General features: G+C 32.5%; 1 protein-coding gene across 8 annotated transcripts in view; it reads left to right on the forward strand.

The window, feature by feature from the left end:
• The window catches only part of LOC105208533 (uncharacterized protein CG43867), a 349,073-nt gene that overhangs the window by 279,606 nt on the left and 42,479 nt on the right, over positions 1-26,988 (forward strand). For 7 of the 8 annotated variants that reach the window (XM_054232672.1, XM_054232673.1, XM_054232674.1 and 4 more), the window contains one exon: positions 6,494-6,556. In XM_054232672.1, coding sequence (XP_054088647.1) covers positions 6,494-6,556 — 63 coding nt within the window. Of the gene's footprint in view, positions 1-6,493; positions 6,557-20,033; positions 20,935-26,988 lie in introns of those variants that run through there. The other variant, XM_029037970.2, reaches the window with a different exon arrangement.

The following is a 26,988-nucleotide window of genomic DNA, read 5'->3' on the forward strand; positions in this document are numbered from 1 at the left end:
CGGATAATAAATAAATTAGAAAGCGTATAACAAAAAAATTGGCAGAAAAAATGCATCAAATTTTAATTCAAACAAAAAATAATAATAATTGTATGCAAAGGCCAGACTAAGCGCCTAAAAGCAGCGCAAAAAAAATTAAATTATTGTTAATAATGATATAGGAGTGTGTGTGAGTATGCGGTGATTTTTTGTGAGTCTGGAAAATGTAGATTCAAATTTTGTCACTTGTTTTTTTCAGTGGAAATATTAATTGAATTATGCATTGCGCATTTCAAATTGCATTTATTTCATAATAATACAATTTTAATTTAGATTTATGGTTTCTTATTTCATTTGTAATTTATTTTATATTTTTTTAATATTTTTATTTTTTTTTTTTAATTTCAATTATGAATTTTTTTCAGTTCAAGTTTTGTTTCGCCATTCATTTCAATAACATTAATATAGTGTTTATATAATTAACAAATCCGTGCTACAGCAACAAAAACGCTATTGTGTGCACACAATAAACCGTTAGTCACAAACAAAGTACATTTTAATCGCAAAAAAATTACACAGCAATAGCAACAAACAATGCCAAATGTAATTAAGTATTAACGCGCAAATTTCGCATTACTTTACTGTTATTACTTTTGTTTTGTTTTTTTTTTTTGCACGCATTTCCACTCTTTTATTGCTTACACAAATCCATTATGGCTTACATAATTAAATGTCAATAAATATTCAATTACAGTGTATATGTGGGAAATTACAATTTACATTGCCATAACAATGTGAGTCTAGCGAAATGCATAATTTAATTTATAAATATTTATGCAAGAAATTGAGAAAAAACATACATCAATAATAGCATCACAGTAAATAAAGTGGGTGAGAAAGGAGACAGTGGGCAAGAGAGATAGAGCGAGAGAAAGAGAGTGGCGTGAGTAGTGAAAGTGTTTTAATGACGTCCCTTTGCTTCCAGCAGTGAGTTTGGTACTTTTCGGAGACTTTTGACCCTAAACAGATAACAATTTGTTCCCTCACCAAAGCCAGGTACATAAAAAATATGCATCAAAACGGAGCTGGTATTACTGAAAACTCTTTGAGCTTCTCTTCCAATCGGTGATTAATTCGAAAAAGTATTTCCACTCGTTCTAAAATTGGCATCGAAACGTACAAAGAACCCCTAACATTAAGTCTCTTCTACATTCTTCTTCTTGACTGGCGTAGACACCGCTTACGTGGTTATAGCCGAGTCCACAACAGCGCGCCATTTATTCCACGTTTTGGCAGTTTGGCGCCAATTGGTAATGCCAAGTGAACCCAGGGACTTCTCCACCTAGTCCTTCCAACGGAGTGGAAATCGAACACTTCCAGAGCTGGGGCGCATTCGTCCATTCGGACAACGTGACCTAGCCAGCGTAGCCGCTGTCTTTTTATTCGCTGTACTATATCTATCTCTTCTACATGACTTACTCTATAATCCTCGTTTCAAATCCCATTAGGGCTTCCAGAACCTTTGGAACATTATTCATGTGGAATGAATGAAAATCATCTTAAATTAACCGTAACTACTGCAGCTCATCACTCTCTACATTCTAAACTGTTTCGTATAAAGCAAGACCCTTCTCGCTGATACCTGACGGGGCAGAGAGGCTCGGTCTTTTTATTATAAAGCCAATAATTGTAGTTAGAAGATACGTAGAAGACTTTCGTTTGCTTCCTTCATTGTCGTTTTGGATTTTTTTTCACAACTTTATCTTAAATTCTCATTTTTTTTTGAGAGTCTATTCGGCTTCTGGACAGGGATTATTGTAGCGAAGAAAGGTCCTTCCTTTGTGAGGTCAGATGTGTATATACTTAAAAACCTAATACTTTGAGCTTCATTGAAGTAAGAATAAAATGGCTTATAGAAGTCTCCTCAAACGCCGTCTATTCTTAAACCTTCTTTGATGTATACCTTTGTTGACCAAGTTACTCCAGCAATAGCATACTTTTCAGCGCTGTTAAGATATGATACCTTCCTGCCTACATTCAATCAAATATTGAACTCAGTACCAAAAATCATCAACAGCTGCTACTTACTTAAAATGAAACAACGTAGAATAGAAGATGAATGTCGAAGCAGCTTATCAAATATTTACAAACACTCAAGCAAATCATAATAAACACCTAACTTCACACCCCAATAATAGGTAGACAACTTACGTGGATGAGTAAATACTAAGCACAAACAGGTGCTCCCATAAAATATGCAAAACTTATTGCAGCGACCTTAGTAAGAGGCTTATAAAAACAAAATTTTCAGTTGCGGATGGGACGAAATAATAAAAAAGAACTGCTATTAAAGAAGTCGCTTTCTTTGGAAGATACGGTCTAATACCCTATAAGAACGTCGTGACCTACAGCACTAAAGGGCTGCATTTTTTATAGAACTCGATCAAAAACTTCAAATGAGCTTAAAAAACCTAACAAAAACATCTACCGAGGTCCCTTGAGTCTTAAATTCAGAGAAAGGAAGAATAGTCTAAGTTTCAAAGAATATTTGCTTAACGTACATCGAACAGAAGATCATGAAGAGCTCAGAATTCTTCGTGACGGAATGGGAACATATTATACCGAGCTCGGAGCTCAGCTGTTTTTCGTTGAAATATTATATTCAAACAAAGACATCTTCTGAGATGCTTAAGTTCAAAAGAGGAAGAAAAGTCTGGGTTTTACAGAATATTTTTGGACATACTACGAACATCAGTGCGAGAAGAGCTCAGAAGTCTTCACGACCGAATGGGAACGTACTATATCGAGCAGAGAGCTCCGCTGCTTTTCGTTGAAATATCTTATGTCGAGATGTATTTTATACATTAGAAAAACACGACTCCGAGGAGTTCAAGGGGTCCACTCTCTTCATCTGTTAACTTTTAAGAAGTCCGTCTACCTCTAAACTGGGTTACATCTACTTATCGACGGACTCGAACCTACCTGAGCTTAAAGGCCACATTCTCAGAAGATTTCTTTTACTTCCTGCCTTTTAATTCTTAGGAAGACGTCACTGAACCAACTCTGACATCTGCAGCCTTCATCCTTTGAGTCATACCTTCCTACTTTGACCTCAACTCAACTACATTTCCGAACTCCCGCTGACATCTGAACTCAAAACAACAGTGTTTTGCGATTCGGTAACCTAGTTTATATGTAGATTAGATTTCAAAGCGACAAAACTCATGCGACAAACAGCAACAAAAAATTATTGCTATCAAAAGTGAGCCAAAAAAACTGGCACAAAAGTAAACAACTCTAACCTCACAAACAGGTGAATGGTGAAGCGACACGGCAAGAAGTCTACGCTTTGAAGGTATGCACACACATACCAACAGGATATTGAGGACAACAGTTTTAAGTGCCGAATTCAGGTAGCAAACATCAAGTGTGGGGCGGAAATCAATTCAGAAATTGAGCCTCAAGCTCTTGAAACCAACCCCACCCAGCTTGTGACCGCCATATCAATGAAATTCAGCGATAGGCATATTATGAAAATGCTAATCCATTTCGTTTTCAAAATTCCAAATCCAATGAAATCGTGAGCTACTCAATGAGCTTCATTGACATTTCCTGCCAACGAGCGCTGGCACTTGTGTGATTGTCCGCCGTTTGTGCCAACGTGCCCAAGCGCCATTAACCTGCTCATAAAGGAAATGTCTTTTGCTGCCTTCTTTCTGATTTTTTTCCCCAGCTCGCAGTCTTCCTGTTCTTCTACTTGAGCCATCAAATTCCGTCAATTAATCACAGAAGTGTTTTGCATGCGCGCTACGTTCGTCTATTTGAGGCTTTCGAGGTCTGGTCTGGTTCTGTGAACTCGACAGTTAGCTGTCTTCCGTTCATCGTCTGTCCACCCAACAATCATAACCGTCTGCTCGCGACAATTTAACATTCTTAGAGGCCACTCCCAGTCACAGTCGTAGCCAGTTCGGCTACGCGGGCTCGCCTGGAAGCACTTGTCTCGCCTCTGTTCCTCTACTTTGTTTATCTAGTCCAGCCAGTCGTTAGCCTATTTAGCTATTTCGCTGTTTGTCGTCTTAAAGCTCACGAGCACTCAATGTGTGCAATCATTATTCGCTGTTTCTACCTTTTAATCGCTTTCTATTCGCTCGTTGCTTTGGCGTAAGCTCACCCACACCTCAGTTCCACTTGTGTTTTTTTCGATAGAAGAAAGCTTTGAGTGGCTGGCTGTATGTGCTTTCAAGTGCATGCCCACCTCTTGTCTGCTATTTCTCTTACCTTCGTCCTAAATACAGTTTACTTGCTGCTTTAGCCTAAACCTCCGCCGTCCTTATTTTGTTGTGTGTGGGTGTATGTGTTGCTAAGCTCCTGTCTCTGGGATGTCTATCGTTTCTGTTATTGTAGTGCTCATTGTAGGTGTGTCATCACAGCGCTTTTAAGTGCATTTGTAGTTGGTTGCCAATGGTTGTGACGCACGCCATGTAACATATACATACATAAGGATATATAGGGATATACATTCATTGCTTTAATAAGATTTTTAGAATCTTTAAACGTTTCCTTTCTGCCCCTTTTCGCTAGAATTTAAGTAAATTTCAAACAGTCTACAAACATTTTTAGTCTTGTGTTTTCATGTATATATATGATATGTAAAGTACCTAAAAGTATACTTCAAACACTGAAAATGCGTATTAAGAAATCCTTTTATATAATCATGGTTATATATCGTTAGAAACCATTTAAATATATGATAATAAAATCATTTTCATTAATAATAAATTTCGAAAAGTCATAAAAATGTAAAAAAATATAAAAAATTAAAAAAATCTGTAAAAAAATTAAAACCACAATAAAAAAATTGGACAAAACATTAAAAAAAACTATACTAACTATAAATTTAGGTTTTCATTTTTAAATTTTATTTAAAAAAATATTTCAAATCATCAGACAAAAATTAAAAAAGAGGTAAAAAACTCAGAACAAAATAATATAAAAAAATCAATTATAAATTTGGAATTGAAGAACAAGAAAATTATTTAAAAAAAAAATCTTAAAAAATTAAATTAGAAAAAAATTGTTTAAAAAAGTATACGAATACATTAAATTAAAAAATAATTATTAAAAAAAAAGTATAAAGCAATAAATTCAGATTTTTTAAATAAGAGAAAATACATGTACATATATAAATATTTAGTATATTTTTTATTTATTTAATATTTTATTTTTTTATTTTAAATTTAATTTTTGAATTTTGTTCAAATTTATTTATTTTATTTATTTTATTTTTATTATAATTTTGTTTTTATAAAAAAATCACTGTGTACTTCATTATACTTTGTAGATTTTTTCATAATATAAAACTGTAATAGTAATTAATTCCATTAATATTAATAATACAACTTGAAAATTATACCATATTGAGAGATTTTTAACAAAATATACAGAACAAAGTAATAACGCCTAAAAATATGCTTGACATTTAATTTCAGCATATGACAGCCGTCCTATTTATATCTCTTCATACTTATACTTTTAATATAAATTAAAAAATGGTTTAAAATTACCCACTAAAACAATCTACTATATCTAAAAAATCCCTAAAAACTCAAATATCCTAAGAAAATCCTATCTCATGTTTGTTTGCGCCATCTAGCGGCCATTAGCTACAATATCTGCTACACATATTCGGATGAGGTAATTTTTTCTACCAATGAGAAATTCCTTAAAGGAAATAAAAATTCTCTATTTACTATGGTTGTGGTATTTGCTAAATTTCCCATAAAATAATCCCATTGTTTTATGATACTATTCCATAAGTGTTATTTGCCGTACAGAAGCATATGTATATTTTTCTGAAAATCTCTAAGAAATTAAATAAAAGTTTTTAAACAAAATTAAATTTATGCATCAATGCGTGTACTAATTTTTTTACATGCATGAATATGTTAAAATTTAAATACATATATTTAAAAAAATACTATTAGGACTTTAAATAATTGTGTGGGATTTTACATATTTGGGATTTTTAATTTAAATTTTGAGAAATTAAAGAAAATAAATATTTCATAATAAAATAAAATAAAAATTAAGGAAAAAATTTTAGCTCCAGTGAATTTTATTTCCTAGTAATATGTTCTTCATTATTATTACAGATATTTTATCCTTTATTATTCTCCCTATCCTCAAATTAAATATTTACGGAAACATTTCCCGCTCAAAAATCAATAAATTAACTACGCATAACATTGAAAAGTATTCTTCATAAAACCAGTCATATGTGAAACGTTTTTCAACAATCTTTATTGCATACTTTTCAGCGCCACTTTATTATATGCGTAATGCGCCCACATATTTTTATGAGCACACCGCAGCAACCCTAACTTTTGCATAGCCCGCTGCCTAAGTAAAGGCAAAAATCAAATGCCACTTATCTAATTCCACATCATTTGACTTTTACTATGAAAAGAAAGCATTTTTTTCTAACCCAACTCTATGCTTTTTATTATATTTACAGTTATCCGAGTTGGAGCAACGCGTCGTCGAGGCGGAAGAACGCGCTGAAGAAGCGGAAGATAAGGTAAGTGAAGAATGCAATGAAGAGTTACTTTAGTGAAATATTTTAGTGTAAGAAAAAACTCGAAAACTTGCCATTCAACCACCAATTTTTGCCCCCGGAGCACCTGAAAGTATGCCTCAATATACTTTGATGCTTGAAAACAAACCACTTCAGCATAATCTATTTGTAACATATACTTAACAATTGTTGGCTACATGCTGTTAATCTACGTTTAGGGTGACTTTCTGTTTCTAAATCTCTGCATCATCTATGCTGAAACCGCAACAATATAAATCGCTTTAAGTAGTCGCCGAATTTTACATAAATTTCTACATCTTTTAATACTCATTTCACTTTCACTCTGGGGGGTAAGCCATCAAAAAAATATTTGGCCACGTGCCTGAGTGTATGCTACGGATTTGTACTTTGTCATTAGTACATGCTTGAGGCTTTCAAGCGTTCACAACAGCATTAAAGGGTTTGGGGGCCTCGACGAATGGCGTAAATAATTTGGAAAATGCTTAGTAAATTTTTGAAATTAAAAGCACTAGATTTTTTTTTTAAGATTTAAATTGAAATTAATATGGAATGAAAAAACAATTATTTTAATATTGTAAAAAAATAATATTTCATATTCGGCTTTTAAAAATCGGAAAAAATATTTAAAAATTAAAATTTCAACGTAAAAGTGAAATAAAATATTTTGTATAAATATAAAAATTACTAAATGATAGTTAGAAACTGGCATCAAAATATTTTGCAAAAAAAATTGCATATCAAATTTCATTTCTTTTTAACTTTTCATATTTTTTTTTTGTTTTTTTTTCTAACAAAATTTTATAAATAAATAAAAAATATTTTGCAAAAAAAATTACATACCAAATTTCATTTCTTTTTAACTTTTCATATTTGTTTTTGTTTTTTTTTTTAACAAAATTTTATAAATAAATAAAATAAATTTTAAAAATATTTTTTGATTTTAATTATGTTTTTTAAGTTTTTTTGTCTTTTATTTCTTTTATTTTAAAATTAAAATAGTGTTTTATATTTTTAAATTTCCTCTTAAAAGTAAAAAAAAAATATATTTATTTAATAGAAAAAATTAACATTAAATGCCAAGCTGGAAATATTTTTCACTAAAAAATAAATTGTAATATCTTTAATTCTTATTTTATTTTATTTTATTTTATTTTATTTTATTTTTATTTTATTATAATTTTTTTAGTTTATTTATTTTTTAAATTTTTTTTCCATATTTTTTTTCTATAAGGAGCAAAGATACATATTTTTCACTAAAAATTATACAAAATTTTATTTGTAAATCATGAACTTTAAATTTTAAAAATTTTTTTTTAATTTAAATTTTATAATATTTTTCTTTTTTTTTTAATTAATATGGTCTAATATATTTTATAAAATCTTCTCCGGAAAAAAAAAATATACAAAATCTTCCTTTGTTCACCTATCTCGCCGCCATTTAATTTTCAATTACCTGCTCTTCCACAACTTTTACGACCATCCGCACAGATTAGTCATCGAAAATTACCCTCCCATTGTCAGTCGCACTATCATTCACCACTACCTTCATTACCCACTAACTGCAAAGCTATTTTCAAGCATAATGTGCTCTAATGATGAAGTTGCGTTAATAACCATGTCCTCTTCACTCTCTATCTCCATTTTTTTCACATACAAGCCAACAAAACGCATTGCAACCATAGCAATAACAACCAGCGGAGTCATCATTGCCCTGAGCAACACTCCGTCCACAACTCCCACTACGTCATTAAACAACCACATGAATAGCAACAACAACAATGACATGCAGAGCCGTTGCTACCAAACTGAGGCAGCGCCAGCATTACCTTGTATTTCCGCTTTCATTTCCTCCGCTTTCACTGCGACTCTGCACTTCCACTCTCCACTTTCTCTTCTTCCTAACAAACAGAAAAAGCGAAAATATTATAAACAACAAAAGCATTTTGCATGATGAAGCTCCAGCTTGGTTGTCTGCGCTGGGCGACGAAGCTGTAACTCAGTTGCAGCGTTACCCACCGCTTCTCTCCACTTTTCTATCTGCTATACTCTCTCCAGCTCTACCACAAGCAGCAGTAAACCGGAAATACGCATTAAATGCAAAATAACGGCATATATATTTGTAACGGTATATGTGTCTGCGTGCTGTTATGGAAAGACCTCTCCGGTAGGTATTAGAAGGTGGGGCTGGTGGCTGATGTCGCTCGCATTACCGGCGCTACGGTTATGCTGCTGCATAATATGTAGAGATTTACTGGAGTCTGTTGCTGCGCCTGCTACTTGTTGTTGTTGTTGTTATTACTTTAGTGGTTGTTGTTGTTGTTAAAACAGTTGTTGTTGCTTTATGACTGTTGCTGCAGCCGTTGTAACCTTGTAATGTCAGCGTTCCGCCTCCAGAGGACGCAACCAACCAAGCATAACCACCAACATATCCTTGCAGCACACGACCCTCCCACTCAACACTCCTCACCTCTCTCTCGCCACAAATGTGGACAAACCATTAGCGCAGAACGCTTTTTGCTTGCCTGTTAATGCTAGAAACAAGCAAGTCCTCTGGGCGGGAGGGGTCACGTGTTTGCCAGGAGTGTGTGGGAACCCGTAGACAGTGGCCAACTGTAGCAACAATGCTACTGTATTAACACGTCCCGAGGGTATTTTTCATTATGCAAACAAACACCGTATACAGGCGCAGCAGCACAACAACAACATATAACTACAACAAAAACATAAAATTTTGTGTTTTCTCATGCTCTGTCGGTGTCTTAAATCATGCAAATATGTAGATGTCCAGTCGCCGGTACGGTCATTCACTTATTTATTGGCTGCCCTTCATTTATCATTTGCGCCTTATAACTCATATGGTGACCTCGGTACTCTCTTCTCTGAACTTCGCTTTCGAACCAGCGACGTTTCTCTCATTCAAACACTCCTCATTTACCGTTGTTTGCATCACCCGCCTGACTTATGCCTTCACTCCCACCCGAACCAATGTACTCTCTTCCCTCAATTCTCTTCACTTTCCCTGCAAGCTGAAAGCATCCCCTGTCTGTCTGGTTGTGCAACAAATTGAATTTTACCTTATTGAATTCATTAAAGTATTTAAGAATTAAATGCAAATACTCTTGTCGCCACAAGGGAATAAACAAAGGCAGTATAATCTCTTATTGCCTTCGAGCATTTTGCAATTTATGGTAGTTATGTGAGACAGCCATGCAACACCCTCAACTAACGGTAAATAACTGTGCATATTTACTCATATCGAGTGCTCATCATATGCAGTCAGTTTGGACACTCTGTTTGAGGGGTAATCTCAGTCAGTATGATGTGCAGTGAAATACTCCCCAGAGACTTCTTAGATAAGCGATATTAGAATGCAGAAATAATTTGTGTGATGAATATTAAATTTTTGACGAAAAAATATTTGTATAAATTTTTTAAAGCAGCTGAGAACAAAAAATATAAATAATCTAAAAATATAAGAAAATATAAAAATATATAATGAGTTGAGAAATAATAAATAATACATGACAACCCTGCTGAATATTTTTTTTACCGTTATATTTGCATTTCTGCAAAAAAAATTGGACTTGTAGTCATGAAAGACTTTAAATTAATTTCGCTTCATTAACCCTACCCTACCATAAAAGTAGCTAATGTACTTTAAAGATTTAATAATTAAATATTATAAACTAAAAATAATTAATGAAAATTTAATGTAGTATTTAAAATTAAAAGTAATTTTCAACATAGGTGGCAACCCTGATTTAGCAATTTTTCCTCCATAAAGTTACAATAAAATTGAAACATTATTTTCTTCCCTTATTCATACGCTTATCTAATATTATTCTCATAAATTTTTGCACATTTGTCAGCATAAGATTTTTGGTAATTTCTTAGTAACATGGTAACCCTATTATTTGTCAAACATTTTTTTCTATTTCAAAGCAAAAATTTAGTTAGTATCACATTTCATAATTCGTTAATAAAACAAAATTTTAAGCGAGCTTATTTAAGAACAATTGGTAACCCTGGAACAATATTTGAAATTTTTCATAAATTAAAAATTAAAAATAATTATTTAAAAAATATAATTTATTTTATAAATGTAAGTAAAAATGTATTACTTTCATATCTCACTTTAAATAAATTTTATAATGATATAAGTTTAATATAAGTTGGCAACCCTATAATTATATAATATTTTTCCTCAAACCAAATATGTACTTCAGCTAATCATGCATACACTCTGACGCTTGGTATCTCAATTTCTCTAATGTTCTAAACTATTTTTGTGCTACTTTATCTGAGTGATGGCAACCCTAAAAATATTTCTGCTTTTAATCAAGTACTTCCGCACATTTTTCATACTTTCCGACTCTTGAAATTGCATATGGCAACCCTATAAATGGATGTTCTATTAATCAAGGATTTAAAGAAATATTTAAGCACTTAGACGCAAATATTTTCGTTTTCAGAGATCGAAAAATTTTTATTTCTTAACTTTCAAATAAAAGTTGGCAACCCTACTTTTTCTTTCCCATCTCATGTATTTCATTTATATACAAAATTCCTCGTAAATAATTATTTTCATCTTCTACTATCACCATGGTTACCTACCCACTTGATTGACTGACTGTCTAAATTGTTGCATACTTTTTGGGGTAAACCGAGATGCTTTATTGTTGTAAGCTGTGAGCGTTTTTTCTTTGATCTAACGGTTGTCAAAATTTGTGTGTTTCGTCTTAAGCTGCTTTCATTTACATAGCTATGTTTATATGTATGTACCAAAGATCCTTTGGCATATTCTAATCATTTTAATTAGTTCGAAGATGCTTTAAATTTTCGAGTCTCTCTTTACTAAAAAAAAAAATAAAATAATACACAAAGTCATTGTACTGTAATGAGCCCATTTCTGTAATTGCCTGTTGCGCTCACACCTTAAACTTGCTTCACAATTGCTTCGAGGTAGTACCGTTGTCCTTAAGTAAATACCCATTACCTGTCGCTCACAATCAAGCTGTATGTGTCTTTGGCTGGACTATAATTGCCGCGCGTGTCTTCGTAGCTGCGTTTTCTATATTTTTTTATTCCAAGACCTTCTTTTCCTTTCATCTTTCTTTCCTTTTATTTTAGTTTCTAGATTCTTTCTTGTCTAATTATGCCCTTTTCTTGTTAGCAAAGAACTCTGCTTGTGATATTCTTCGACATTTTTTCTAGCAATATTTTTCCATTTCAATTGCTCGCTTTATTTCCGTTATTCGCATTTTTTTCTTTTTTCAACTTCACCTTCCCAGTACCAATAGTTTTCGCTTTTAATCCTTCGAAATTGCTTTTCTTTTATTGACTCACATTCTCTACACTGGAATTCTTGAAGTCGTTAAGCTTTTTTTATTATTTTTCTTTTAGTCCCTACTTTTCTTTAAATGAGTTTCTTTTTATTTTTTTTATTCATACTTAATTCTTAATGAGTTCTTCTTGCGGAATATCATTATCCTTTGCCTTTCCTCTGCAACTCTTTTACTCTGATGTAATTTGGCCGATCTCCATTTAATGACCTGAAAGAAAAAAATAAATTTACCGGATATCATAATGAGATATTTAATAAATTTCATAATTAAAAGAACGATATGATTTTTAAAAAGTAAAAAGAGTGCTTCCATTACTCTCCACAAAGCTTAAAGCTCTCTGAAAGCTCTGTTAAACTTATTATTTGATTTAAAAAAAAAGCTTCGGGTTATGAGCTTGACATTTCGTTAATATCAGTTGTCATCTTTACTTCTCAAATGAGTTATGATATTGTTTCATATTTCCATATTATCATAACCGAACCCATTTTTTGTGTGGTCTCAAAGTTGTTCCACATGAGTTTTATTCCTTTATCCAGAGGTAACCACTCACAAGATGATCTCATAGTTCAATTCTTATAATTTTATCTTTCTTATTGATTTTATAAGAATCAAAAATCCGCCGTTATCGGAATCAAATGTCTTGTACTCAAAACCTGGACAGTTACAGCTACAGATTTTCTGAGAATTCTCGAATCGAAAAAATATTTGCCAAAATTGTAAAATTTCTAAATATCGATTGCTCTTATACTAAACACCCTTAAATTGTCAGTCTCTTGTCCAACCTCCGGACCAAAGCGAACATCCTGTCTACCGAGATACAAGAATTACTGCAAATTTTGTAAACAGTTTCACCCTTTGTAATGACTTTTGCCATTCTTAAAGTAATACCCTACCAAACTGTGAGATCCGCTTTCCATTACACCCCCTCATCTCCCTACCAAATCGACTCGCCATACTTTACAAACTTTTCCAATGCATTTCGTTTTCGCTTTCCTCGACAGCGAGCGTTGCATTTGCCACAGCAAATTTCACACGCTTACAATTTTCCTCGTCATTTCATATGCATTTGTATGGACGATTTGTTCGTGAGTGTTTTTGAAAACTTTTGACAGCATTTGTGAGCCACTTTAGAAAGCGCCTCAAGTCATTACAACTCTCGATGACTACAACATTTTACACAAAATAGCGAACTTCGCTAAAATGTGCTGCGCCTCAAAGTTTCTAGGCAACGCAGCTGATACTTTGTTGTCTCAAGTGATGGGGCTTTGTGTGTGGGTTGACGGAATGAGGGCAATGGAATGGAGCCTTTGAGCCTCATGGCTTTAAATGGCAATCAACTCAGTGGAGCTCTTAATAAAAAGATACTTATGTTTTTATATAAAAAAAAATACGGAGAGCATTAAACGGAACTTAAAGATACATACATATTTCCAAGAAGACAATGAAACTTTGAAAGCTCACTGAGGTAGTTAGAGCTTCCAATTCGTGGTTTCGTTCCAATATTTTTTGGAACCGATAAAACCGACTATAAAGCAACCGATCTTCCATACAAGAAGGTTTTGAAGTTAACTGAATGAACCCATCTTGTCTTGTAGTTCTATAACGATTCTCATATTATTATCCAAATTTCCTCAACCTCATTCATATCAACGGAGTTTTGGACATCGAACCTATTAGATTACCTATTGTATTGGTTGGACAGCTTCGTAGAAGTAATTATTTCTAAAAAGCCTTAAAAATGGCGACATCTTTCTATTTAGATTACTCTTTAGACAAATATATACCAAATGCTCATTCGAGGATCTCAAGAAGCCTCATTTATTTATATAGCTTTGTCTGTAACACTTGGTTCAAAAAAGGCAGAGGGTTACATATTTGATACCACATTCTACTGTGATTTGAGGAGTCTCAGGTTTTCTCCACACTCAAAAACAAAAAACATTCAAATTGAAAAGTCCTGACTACCATATTTTAATCCTCACGGTTTTTCGAGAACGGCGAAATCTTTCTCGAACTGGGCCTGATTTAATAATATCACCTTTGTACCTTCTCCATACATGTGAGGGCCAAATAAAGAAGCCTCTTAAATTTGAATCCCTTTGTTAGTTACCCTTGATATGAAAAAGAGGTAAAAACTAATCCGGGATCCCTATTTCAGACCACATTCTTTTGGGATTTAAGACGGTTTATGTCTTCACCAGAATTAAAAATCAATCAAAAGTACAAAACGAGGTTCTAAGCGACATATTTTAACCCTCTTTTGCAAATACTAAGATCGCGGCCTTTGGTTCATTAATATAGAATTTCAATCTAATCCTTAAAACTTTGGTCTTCCAGGAAGTATTTTATGAAATATTATTTACTTTGGCATTGCCAGCTCAACATACAACCACTTTTGTGAGAAAATTTCCCTTTTTGTGACATAGACCATGGACTCCTTATAGGTTAGGGGTGACTGTCAACTCCTTTCTTCACTTATTTTGAAACTTTCAATCCACAAGAGCACACAACATGTGGAATACACATACACACAACTTCACATCATACAAATAAATGTCAGTTGCAATTAGACCTTTTGAGGGTTGAATTCCACACAAACAGCCGTTATACAAGTGAAGCGCAAGGAGTAGCATGATAAAGGGGCATGCAAAGTATCAAATGTTGACTTAAGAGCTGTGGACGAAAACAGTTAAGAAACGAGGAAGCAAGAGAATACGAAAAATTTTATAAAGTTTTGGCATAAAAGAAACAGAACCCACCACATGCACATATGAAGCAACTGTGGTGAATAATTGTGGTGTAGTTGAATGAATTTCTATCAACTCTGACACAAGTAGTATAGTGTGGCGTAAAGAACGCGTGGTAGCAATTGCAATTGACACGAAAAGCAAGCAGAGCGGAAGAAGTGTAGCGACTACTTATATACTTGTCTGCTCGCAAGGATGTCATGGTGGTAGACGCAGAGCAAGGCAATTGGCTTCTGTACGTAACTAAAACAACACTGCTAAGTTGTAGTAGTAGTGACACTGGGCGAGAGGTGGTGGAATGTGCACTCAAATTTTATTTATTTAATAAATATTAATATTTTTTGCATTGGTGAACCCAAAAAGCAAAGAATGTGAAATGAAAAATTTATGGTATGCTATTAAATTTGGCTTGTCATAAAAAATGGTATGACATTTTACAAAAAAAAATTATGTCATATATTGAAAACACAATATAAATAAATGCAAATAAAAATGTATGTAGAATTTATGGTAAGCCATTAAAAATGGTATGACATTGAAAATGGTATAACATTTTTGAAAAAGATTTTTGATGCCATATTTTTATGGATTACTAAAAAAGCAATATAAATACATACGACCATTAAAAATGTCGAAACATTGAAAAAATGACCACGATTTTTGGTGCAGCAGATTCGTGAGAGTCGAAGTTGTAGTTAGTTTAACCTACATTATTTCTTTCCTTCTTCTGGATTTTTATACCAGCATTTTACTCGCTTTAGTCGATCCTGTGTTTCACATGGTTATGAACCATTGAAAAAACTACTGCTTGTCTGAGAGAGAACTCTCTTTAGAAAGTGAGGTAATACTGATAAATCTATTGGGTCACACATAAGTCATTTGTTGGGTTTTTAGTTTGGAACTATTTTAACTATTCTGTGCTGATTCTTAAACGGTAGTATTCTGCCCCTGACTTTCATACAAATGTGGCATTTCAGCCTATATCTGAGATTTGCATTCATTTATAGAAGCTATTTCTTCATAGAAATAATTTAATTCAATTACTAGATTCTGATGAAAGAGTCTTTCAGTAAAGAGGTTTTTTTTTTTTTTAATCTAGAAATTATCCCTGCTCAAGAAATGTATATAAAAATAAAATTTGATTTATAAATATTAATTCAGCATTGTCTTAAAAAATTTTATATGAAAATTTTTTTTATTTTTTCATTGAAAAAATCAACCCTGAATTTTTGATTTATTAAAAACATAATTCTTTGGATTCTACTTGACTCAAGTTAGGTAAGTTTTTATTTATGCAGGCTTCATTCGCTTTAAATAGGTCCAAAATAGTTTCGTAAGGTTATGATTTATGTTCAAAAAATCAACCCTGATTTTCAAAACATTTAAATTCTATATAAAATTATATTCAAAAACCAGTTAAAACAGTCAGTCAGTAAGGCAGGTGGTAGCAATATGGGATTGTATAACATAGTTTATAAAATCACGCCTGTGGGTCTTCCTATTAAACATTTAATAATAGAAAATTGTCACCAAAAGTGCCAAAAAATAATATATTTAATATTTTTTGAAAATTTACTGAAAAACTGTAATCAAAAATCATTTAAATTCAAACAAAATTATATGGAACATTTAAACCCCTCTAACCCACTGTACTCTGCGCTCACTTGCATTTGGAGCGCTACGCTTTTTTACGCTCATATGTGGCATATGAATTTAAATAATAAACAGCAGCAACAACAACAACAACGGCAACAAAATGTGAAGCTAGAAAGAAAGCAAAGGTGAAATACTGCACGCACACTGAGTAACAAACTACCACAAAAGCAAAAGCAGCAGCAGCGACGCTCGTTATTTTTTCCTTGCAATACTAGACGCCGAAGGCTCGTACTTTATCGGGGCAATGGAAGGCAGAGCGCCAGCGACAAATAACTATTAAATACTAAATTGCAAAGACGCGGATGTGAAAAAGTATTCCGTGCTGTGTTTTATAATTTTTCGTTTCATATTTTTTTGTATTAAAAAAACAAAGAGGAAATTAATTTAAACGGTAAAGTGGAAAATGTGCTAAAATTGCAGGAAATATACAAAATGTGCAAAATGTGGGAAAAAAGTGTATAAAGGTATGGCAAAAAAGTGGAAAAAAATCGAAACAAACTTGTGAATGGAAGTGTGGAATTTGTATGAGTGAAAAAATGTCTACAAATAACAATAGTGAAATTTTGGCTGGCGCAGAGCGAGCGAAAAATTGTGAAAAAAAATTATGAAAAAATTTTGTGTTGGAATTTTAAAGCGAAAATTGTATATAGTGAAGCAAAAACATTTAGACATTTTTTCGAAGAAAATCTTAAATTTTTTTATATTTTTATTTTTATTTTTTTAATTTTTTTCAGTTTAATTTATTAAATCAAAAATTGTAAATTGCTTTAAACTTTGTATAATTATTTAAACAAGTTCCCTAAATTCTTGAAATCTCAAAGAAATTTCTCTAAAAATTTAAGCCAGTCAACAGACACACATACCCAGCCATCCAGTCAACCCACTTTCAACCCCTCAAAGTGACGCAAACACACACACACCGGCACACATATCTACACAGCAAAGCCAACAAACAAATAACTGACAGCACAAGAATTTCAGACAAAAGCAATAATAACAACAAACAATAGAGAGACTGACAGTTAGACTGGCAGCGCTTGGCTGGAGGGGCCACAAAGCAATGCAAAAAGAAAGAAAAAACTTACCAACAAACAAACAAAGCACAAGCAATGCAATGCAAAAAACAAGAGAGCAGAAAAGCAAAAAAACAACAACAAGAGTGGAGAGAAACAAAAAAAAACAGCCCGCAAGTGCATCAAGGCAGTTGAAAGCATAAAACGGGAATTGCAACCCTTTTCAGGCGCTGCAACTGTGTAACTGCAACAAAAAAACAGAAAAACCAAACAAAAAGGAAATGCGAAATTTCAATTCTTTTCTCCAACTGCAATTTGAAATTTGACAAATTTACGTATTATCCGCTGCTTGCTGTTGCAAAGACACAGAGCGCGCACATAAAAAGCTACTAAATAAAAGCAAATCACATAAATTCGCCAGGCAGCAATGCACTGACCGCACTGACACATGTCATTGACAGCTGACACATTTTGCGCTGCGTGTGTGTGTTGTTTTTGTTATTTTTCCCCCCAAGTTTCGTTTGTGTTATTGTTATTATTATTGTAGCATTTTTGAGTTTGCCATAGCTCGATTGACTTTTTGGCTGCTGCGGCTGTGACTGGTAATTGTGTCAGTTTGCTGCTGGGAGTTTTCGGTAGGAATTTTGCATAACTCAGAGATTTTGTGGAAAATATTTAGAAATATTAAAAAAAAATTGTTTTTTTTTAATTAAAAATAAAATGAAATAAATAAAATTAAAAAAAATATAAAAATAGAAAATCAAAATTTCATAAAAAGGTATATAAAATCTTATTTCAATTCAACAAAATTAATAATTTTTTATTGAAACAAAGTGAAAATGAATTTTTAAATAAAAGAAACTATAAATTAAATTAAGTTAAAAAAAAATTATAAAATATAATAAAAAATAAAAATAAATTAAAATAATTTTAAATGTGTTAGAAATACCTGTAATCCTTGATTAGTGAAACTACAACACAAAAACAAAAAAAAGTCAATGCAAAAAAAAATTAAAATGTTTAAAATAAATTTAGTATAAAAAGTGTGGCATATATAAAATATAAGAAATTATTCATGAAAAATGTTCACCTAAACAAAATCAATGAAATACTTTTTAAATATTTTTTTTTGAACATTTTTACTAAACTTTTTAAATTTTTTCAAAATTCTTTCAATATTTTTGTATTTAGTTAAAATTCGTTTTTTCCGCTGTTTTTTTTACTTAAAACATACCATTTTTTATTTAAAAAAAATATTATTTATTTTGTTTATTTAATAATGTGAACACATAATTTTTTTTGAACTTTTTTTCTTTTAATTAAATTAAAATTAATTTTATTATTTAATTTTTTTTTAAATATTTTATTTTTCTTTTTTACATTTTTTTTACTTAAAACATGCAATGGTTTTTACTTCAAATAAAATTATTATCTATTTTGCTTATTTAAAAAACACTTGAAATTTTTTTTTTTTATTCTTTTTTTTTAAATTAATTTTATTATTTAAAAATTTTTGTTTAAAAATATTTTGTCTTCCTTTTTCACTATTTTTTTTTTACTTTAAACATACCATTTTTTGTAATTATTATCTATTTTGTTTATTTAAAAATCTGAACACGTTTTTGTTGTTTTTTTTTTTTGTAAATTTTTTTAGTAAAACTGTTTTTTTTTCAATTAAATTAAAATTAATTTATTTGATAAAAAAATTGTTTAATACATAAAATTTTTAAGTCAAAATTATTTAGTTTGTAAATTTAGTCAATTAAATATTGAAAATTTATTTATTTCAAATTATTTTGGGTCAAACATTTTTTTATGTTAAAATTTTTCTTCGCCTAATTTTTTTTACTTAAACATTTTTGTTGTTAAATTATTTTTAATTACTTAAAATTATTTTAGTTTTATTATTTAAAATTAAAAAAAGAATTGTATTTCTTTTTCACAATTTTTTTTTTATTCACAAATGTGATCACTTACATTTTTTTACTAAATTTTATTTATTTAAATTAATATTAATTTCTTTGGTCACCATTTTTTATTACTTAAAATTAATTAAATTAAAAAATGTTTTTTATAAAATTTTTTTTTAAATATAATATAATTTTTTGAAATTATTTTTTTTTAGCAAAAAATTTTCTTTACTTATTTTTTTTTATAATAATTTTTTTATATAAATTTCTTTAAAAATTAAACGTTTTTTCTTTAAAAATTTAAATTTGTTTTTTTTTAACTGTTAAATTTTTGCTTAAATTTTGTTCACTTAACATTTTTTTCCTACAACACAAATTCTTTAACAATTTTTATGGTCAAACAAAGCTCCTTTTAAACTTAAAATAACACTATTTTAAAATAATAAAAATTAAAAACAAATGTGTAATAATATAAGAAAATTAAATGTTTGAAGATTTTAAATTATACAAAATTTCAAATTTTTTTAAAAACCGTATGTATTAAATTATGGTAAAAAAAGTAATATTAAATATTTTCATTTGAAATGTTAGATATTTTTTAAGATTACTTTTTTGACTTTTATTCGAATTTAATATTCAATTTTAGTTATAAACGTTCTGTCCGCCTAATGCAAATTGTAAATAATTAATATAAAAAATTATAATTTTATAATTCCCATAGTTAATAATAATTAAAGTTTAAAAAACAACGAAAACACAAAATCCGAATCATATCAACACACAAAACATAACATTATTGACAATCACTCAAGTAACTCATAAATATATCAGACATAACATATCAGCCCAGTCCGACCGTCAAAATCAGCTGAATAGCTGTCAAAATGTGAAGCGCCGTTCATTTTATGCCACCTCAGTAATAAATTAAGGAAAAAAATACCAAATAACTAAGCATAAATTCATTATTTAACCACTTTTGGCTCGCACGCCAAAATGTAGGCAACAAAATATGTGAAAAATACGGCGCACGCGCTAGAACGCCAAACCAGCGAAGCATTGCCAGCCAGAAAGTCAAATACAAATGTCAAAAGCCGATAACTGAATGCAAAAAGAAGAATAAGTGAAGAAGAAGAAGCAGAAGCAAAAAGGCATAGCAGAAACGTCAAAGTGATTAAGTGTGAGTACTCTGAAAGTGCGCTAGTGAAAATTATTGAAAAAAATCACATTTCCTGCAACGATAAAAAACGCCAAATGAGCGCCTAAAAATGCGCTACACGCCATGCGTGCTAAGAATATTCGTTAACTGCGCTGCATTGAGTTGTGTGAAAATTATGATAGAACACGCGTGTGAAAAAATGCGTGCAACACTTGGCTGTGCATAATGAAGCCCTACAGTTAGGCGCATTCCGCACCGCCCCACACAAGAAAAAGGCAAATAAAGCAATAGCAACAACTACAACTACAGCAACAACGAAGCTAGTAAGACAAACCAACAACAATACAACAACAGCAACGACAGGCAACGTAACGTAATACGAGGCAAGCAGTCAACGCGCTCAATAGCATCCACACACACACACACACATTATAATTACGTTCCACAACAACAATTCAGCTGTGTATGAACTACTAGAGGCAAGCGCAGAGCAAAAAAAAAACATTTTATGAATGGACAACTACAGGAAGAAGGTGGGTGGTTTGTTTTAATCGCTTCTCAGGTTTATTTTTAATTGCCGCTGGCGCCTAAAAATAGGCCGCGCAGATTGTGAGATTATCAAATTGACTAGAATTTGCTAAGCAACAACATATTTGCACTGCCTTAACAATGGTTTTTGGCGAAATTTATGGGTTTCTGACAAACTGTTGTTGAGTAATGTTCGCCTAAAAGTATTGGCGCCTGAATGTATGCTAAATATAACCAATTTGTGTGATATTTATAGACTTCTAAACACACATATTGCAAATCGAGTTGCAAATGAGTTATATTTATGGCACAGCTACAAAAGTGTGGCAATTTGGACCGTTTAGAAATGTTTGCCTAAAAGTATGCATCAAGGTTAAATTTTTTAACCATTGAACGATTTTTCTCCTCCTCTTAAGACTATTTTTTGCTGGAAAAATTATTAAAAATAGCAAACGTTGATATCATCCACAATTAAATATTTGCGCCTAAAAGTATGCAACAATTTTTAATTTTTTTACCAGATAACTTCATTTGTTTTCCTGAAATTAGATTTTTTTTCTATAGAACCTATTTTAATAACTGTAAACGTTTATAATTATTAGTATAAAGTTTATATGCCTAAAACTATGCAACAATTTCTAATTTTTAACTATATGACTATATATCATTCATTTAATAATGGCAAAGTTTATAATATTATAAAGGTAAATACGCCTAAAAGTATGCAACACTTTTTGAACTATATGACTATATATCATTCATTTAATAAAGGCAAAGTTTATAATATTATAAAGGTAAATACGCCTAAAAGTATGCAACACTTTTTGCACATCATTTCAGAAAAAAGCTTTTCGACTAAGAAATTTCGATGCCACCAATCGATGTCATATTTCAGAAAGAATTAAATTCTATTTTAATTTATGAGTCAAGCCTAAGGGTATGCTGTGATTATTGATTTTTGAAAAATTCCTTTTCTTTTTTCTTTGAGATTCTTAAAATATATTATAAAATATGTATATACAACATATATATATATATTTTCTAAAAGTTCCCTAAGAAAAAATAAAGACGTAAAGCAATCAACACCTCTGTCGGGTTGCCACACTTTTGCGCTCAAAAAGTGACACGCAACAAATCAATTCCGAGCCAGAGAGGCCAAACCACACATATGCTCCCAAACGCACATATGAAATTAAAAAAAAAAAATAACAAAAAGAACAAAAGACATATAGAATTGCAAAATGAAAACTAATATATCATTTAAACGCCCCACACACAATGAGTATGTGTGTATGTATGTATGTCTATACTTTGCAAGAAAATCAAAACTCATCTCACTCGTGAATGCGCGATGATCTTGCTGATTGCCTGCGCAAACAACAACAGAGTGACTGACGACAGACACATAGACTGAAAGAGGCACAGACGGACGCACAGATGTGCTGGCTGTCTGACTGACGACTGTTTGACCAAGCGCTGTGGCACATCTAAGAGCACCCACTCGCCAAGTAGCGCCCGGCGTTTGTTCTACACGCTCACAGATGGCAATCAATCAGTGACATACAATTCGCTTGCCTCTGGTGATAGAAACGCGGAAATACTTATATGTGTATAGAATTAGTGCGTTGTGTGTTCCTGCCACATGCCAAAGGGTCAGTCACATAGCGGAAACGTGAGTGGACATGTAGGAAAATTTAGCGAGAGACTTCTCCACAAGCTTCACATTGTAATTTTTAAAAAACTTCATTAAAAAATGTATTGTATCAACTAGGCGCGAACTAGTTATAATTGGACCACTTTCTGTTTTGTGATACAATTTGTGTGAGTTAAGAGTGCTTTTTGAAAAAAAAAAAATCATAACATTAAAAGTTATCTAATCCAGTTAGAAAATAATTAATTTCTTATAATATTTCAGCTTTTAATAAACGAACTAGTAACTAGTTACATTCAGACCAACTCACATTTGGTAGCAAAAGTGATTGTAACCGTTCAAAATATCGTAGGAACAAGTTTTTTTCTGTATCAAAATTTTTGTAACAAATTTCAACTAATTACAAACTAGTTACTTTCGGACCATTTCACATTTTTTACTGCAAATGCTGGTAAACTCACTAAAAATTGTTAGAAACATTTTTTTTTTATAAAATCAGTTATTTTGTAAAAACTTCGCAACTAGTAACAAACTAGTTACATGGGGTACACTTCGTATTTCTTGCGATTTTGTTTAATAATGACCTAGTTGATAATAATACAAAAAATTTCCTAGAAGTCGATACTTTTTATAATACCTAACTACATATGTGTCTAGAAGTGTGAATGAGTACGTATGTACTATGTGGGTATGGTATGTATGTGTGTATATCAGAAACACGATGCCATTATAATTTGCCTCACTTTAGCATTTAATCCGCAAAAACACACACACCTAAACAATTGCCGGCAAACAAACACACACACGAACAAATGTATACCTATATTTCCCACTCCTCCTGCGTTGCCCTACTTTTCGCCACATTTATTGTGTTTTATTTCTGTTGTTTGCCTTTTGAAAAATAATCCACTGCATTTCATTTTGCTGGCGTTAATTGATTTTGTTGTTTGATTGTCTATTCCTTTTATTTGTTTGTTTGTTTGTTTTTATTTAGTGAAGAATTGGTTGTAAGCGCTTGCATCAATCATATATCACATCGGAAGACATGTGTGTTTATCTACACTTGTATATGTATGTGTGTGTATGCTGCTGTTGGAGTTAGATATACATGACTAGAGGGAACAAGTTAATTTCGCTTGCCTTTTGAAAACTAAATTGAATATCGATGAAAATTTAATTTAAAAGTTTACTTGAATCGGTTTATTCGCATTGACGTAGGAGCTGCTTGGATATGCTTCTCTAAAGGGTCCGCTACTAAAGCAATGTTATACAATTAAAAAATCACTGACACCTTGAACTTATTCAAAATGTTGAGCTTCAGACCTCATCATCATCATCAGCTTCCACCCACTTATAGGTCAGTCATTCACCAAACTTAGATCTTGAACCCAACTGTCCTCGGCTTCCCTTCGTTAACTAGGTTTAGAGCTGGCCATATACATATATCTTACATTACTTTTATAAAGATCTGAAGAACTTGAGTTCAAGCCAAATTGAGTAAAGAAGACGACTCTTTCAACGACAACAACCAACATTTGGTATAAAGATGACTTTTTTTGAGAGTTTTGTAATGAGAAATTTTCAAATCCCTAATGACCAGAAGAACTTTTTTAAGCTGATTTCAGCTTATAAAACCAATTTGAAAGACGAAGTCGACTCTATCCGTACTACTGGTCCAAGATTGAGTATGAAGATTACTTTTTTGTTGGCTAAAGAAAGGAGGTTTTGGTTTAGAGAAATCTTCAAAGTTCATTCAATTAGCCTCGGTCAGTTGTCGTACTAATCCCATTCTTCTCAAAGTCGCTCGGTATCGATAAATTGGCCCCAGACTTTTGGGATAACTAATAAAAAAGTAATATCGGACGTTTTCTTCTATGCCAACCTAATGCCATTTAACTCAATAACGAAAGCTAAGACCCAGTGATGATGAGTTCGCTACATTTAGAATAGTTACCCGGCTTGAAAGCTTCAAAGGATGTTGATAAAAATGGCTAAATCCGGAAGTTTGTCTTAAAAAAGGAAATAAACATAATGACTTTAGAAATTTCTAGTATTCACTCATTAGATATTCATCCAGTTCTTCGGATCAATTTAACCCAGTAACCGACTCCGAATTCTCAGAAATTTTTGAATTTATCCGATTTTTAGAGAAGGAACTCATGCATGTGTTCCCACTTCTTTAGAACTGACTGGGCTGACATGACCAGAGGGCTATCGATCACAGTTCGAATTACCTCCGGACAATCATGGCGCACAGTGCTTCACCCAACCTACCAGAGAGTTCCGGATCATTTTCGGCTTTGACTTGATGGAGCATCGAGATCACAGATCGAGCTAGCTCTGGCCAGCCATGACCTACCGTCCTTCAGTCAAGCAGACATGAACTACAGACCAGCGTCCAGAACCAGACCAAGCACTGTGCTCTCACACTCTTCCGACTACAAAACTACACTATTCCTTCGTTCATGTCATACTACCCGCAGCGTTTTACCAAATCAATTAATTTTTAATAAAAAGAACACAACTACAAATGAAAGATAACACACTTTGCGTGCTTGTCTCTAAATATAATAAGCACGCATTCTTTAATACACCACACGAACTAAGACCGCTTGCGTCGGCGAACAATTGCAGGATAGCTGGGAAGATGAATGTACTCGATACGTACGATGAGCTGACAAGTAATCCGACATGTAACAAACAAACTGGCAGGCGACTCAGCTGGGGCGAAGTTATCCTAAGTCCAAAGCGTACGTACGCTGCTCACACAACGGTACATACACATACACCGTTGGTGCGTGTGGATATTAAGTCAACATCAGACAAATTTTCCATTCGAAAGTTTTTCATTATTTCATGCACATCCTTTTTTTTCTCGCTCTCTTTTGTGGCAGTCAATGAAGTCGTTAGTCGGTTTACGGCACTTTTTTTTCGCAGGAGTTTGCTTGCTTTAATCTTTTTCAATGGATTTTCCGTTTTCTTACACATGAATTTGTATTATTTATACGCTTGGCTGTCGGAAGTGCCATTGACATTGCACGCTGGGCGGTCCAAATATTTGTTTTGCGATTAAACCTTTCGTGCAGTCGAGGAAATGGAAGAGAGAAAACTATTCATGAAAAGAAAAAAACTTCCACAGACAGACAAAACTTAGAAAAGCTGTTGATTTGTTATACTTTTAGAGTCGTTAGAATGTTTTTGCTCGCCTATGATGACTCATATGACATGAATGGCGCCTAAAACGCGACTACAATCAAAGTGAGCTCTTTCGGAACTCTATATAAGGCGAACCAACAAAGTTTAAAAGGCGTCGTTATAGTGTTAACTAGCCTCCGAGCTCGAGAGACGGTATCTGAAAAACTCTCTTCGAGCTTATTCAAATAATCGTATCGTTCTTCCAACAATTTATTGTGGAATCAACTCCAAATAAACCTTAAAATTGGATATCAGACTAATCAAAAGTTCTCCCTAACCAAATTTTTTTGTCTACTTTCTATTATGTCTTATTAAGGCTCCTCTTTTTTACTAAGAACCTCTGTCTCGTACCCCCTCAACCACCACCTCTACAATCCGTTCTTTGTTCTGAGTCTTATCTAATAGGACAATCGAGTCGGATCGGATAGGAGCAGAAAGCTAGCCTACATGACCCTTTTTGCTTCTCTTGTTATTGAAGAAAGGAAGATGGAGCTCGAAAACAGGTCACAAGAGGCACATATTCCGAATTTGTATATTCCAAATAAAATTCAATTGACCGTAAGCAGTCTCTTTTATTACAATAGATGAGACGGAACCTTTCAAGAGCTCGCTTTTAATAGAAAATGTGTTCAATAAGATGGATGTAAGTCCTCCGAAGACCTCAAGGGCTCCTACTAAATCGATATCCACTTGATGTACTCAACACAAAAGATTCAGTCCTTTCACAATTCATTCCCAGCTCCTAATTTTACTCCACCCACAACTCCGCGACCTCATTTGCGCTCTGCATGAGTAATCATTTGTCTAGCGGGTTTCACGTGTTTACAACCAAATGCTAACTACCACTTCAATCGTTTCACACTTTTTACCACTTAACTTGTCATTACATTGTCGCTTGTTATTTTTACGCCTCTTATTATGGTATGTGTCATCAACTAAAGCATGCGTTGTGATGCAACAAAGCCAGACGTCGAGACTCGGTGGCGGCCAAGTGGCGATTTTTGAACTTGGCACACAGCAGCCAGAACGGCATACAGTTACACACGGTTTCTGTACTGATCTTTATTGCCATAGAAAGGGAAGATGAAATAATTATTGAAGAAACATTGGAAATTGCTAGAAGTTGGCTAGGAGCTCAGCTGGTGGTAGAGCATTAAGTAACACGAAAGTAAAATGAGAGAAAGGGAAAAGGATTGAAATTAATCGTTGCAAG

The sequence above is a fragment of the Zeugodacus cucurbitae genome, chromosome 5 (assembly GCF_028554725.1).
Source record: "Zeugodacus cucurbitae isolate PBARC_wt_2022May chromosome 5, idZeuCucr1.2, whole genome shotgun sequence".
Classification (NCBI taxonomy): Eukaryota; Metazoa; Arthropoda; class Insecta; order Diptera; family Tephritidae; genus Zeugodacus; species Zeugodacus cucurbitae.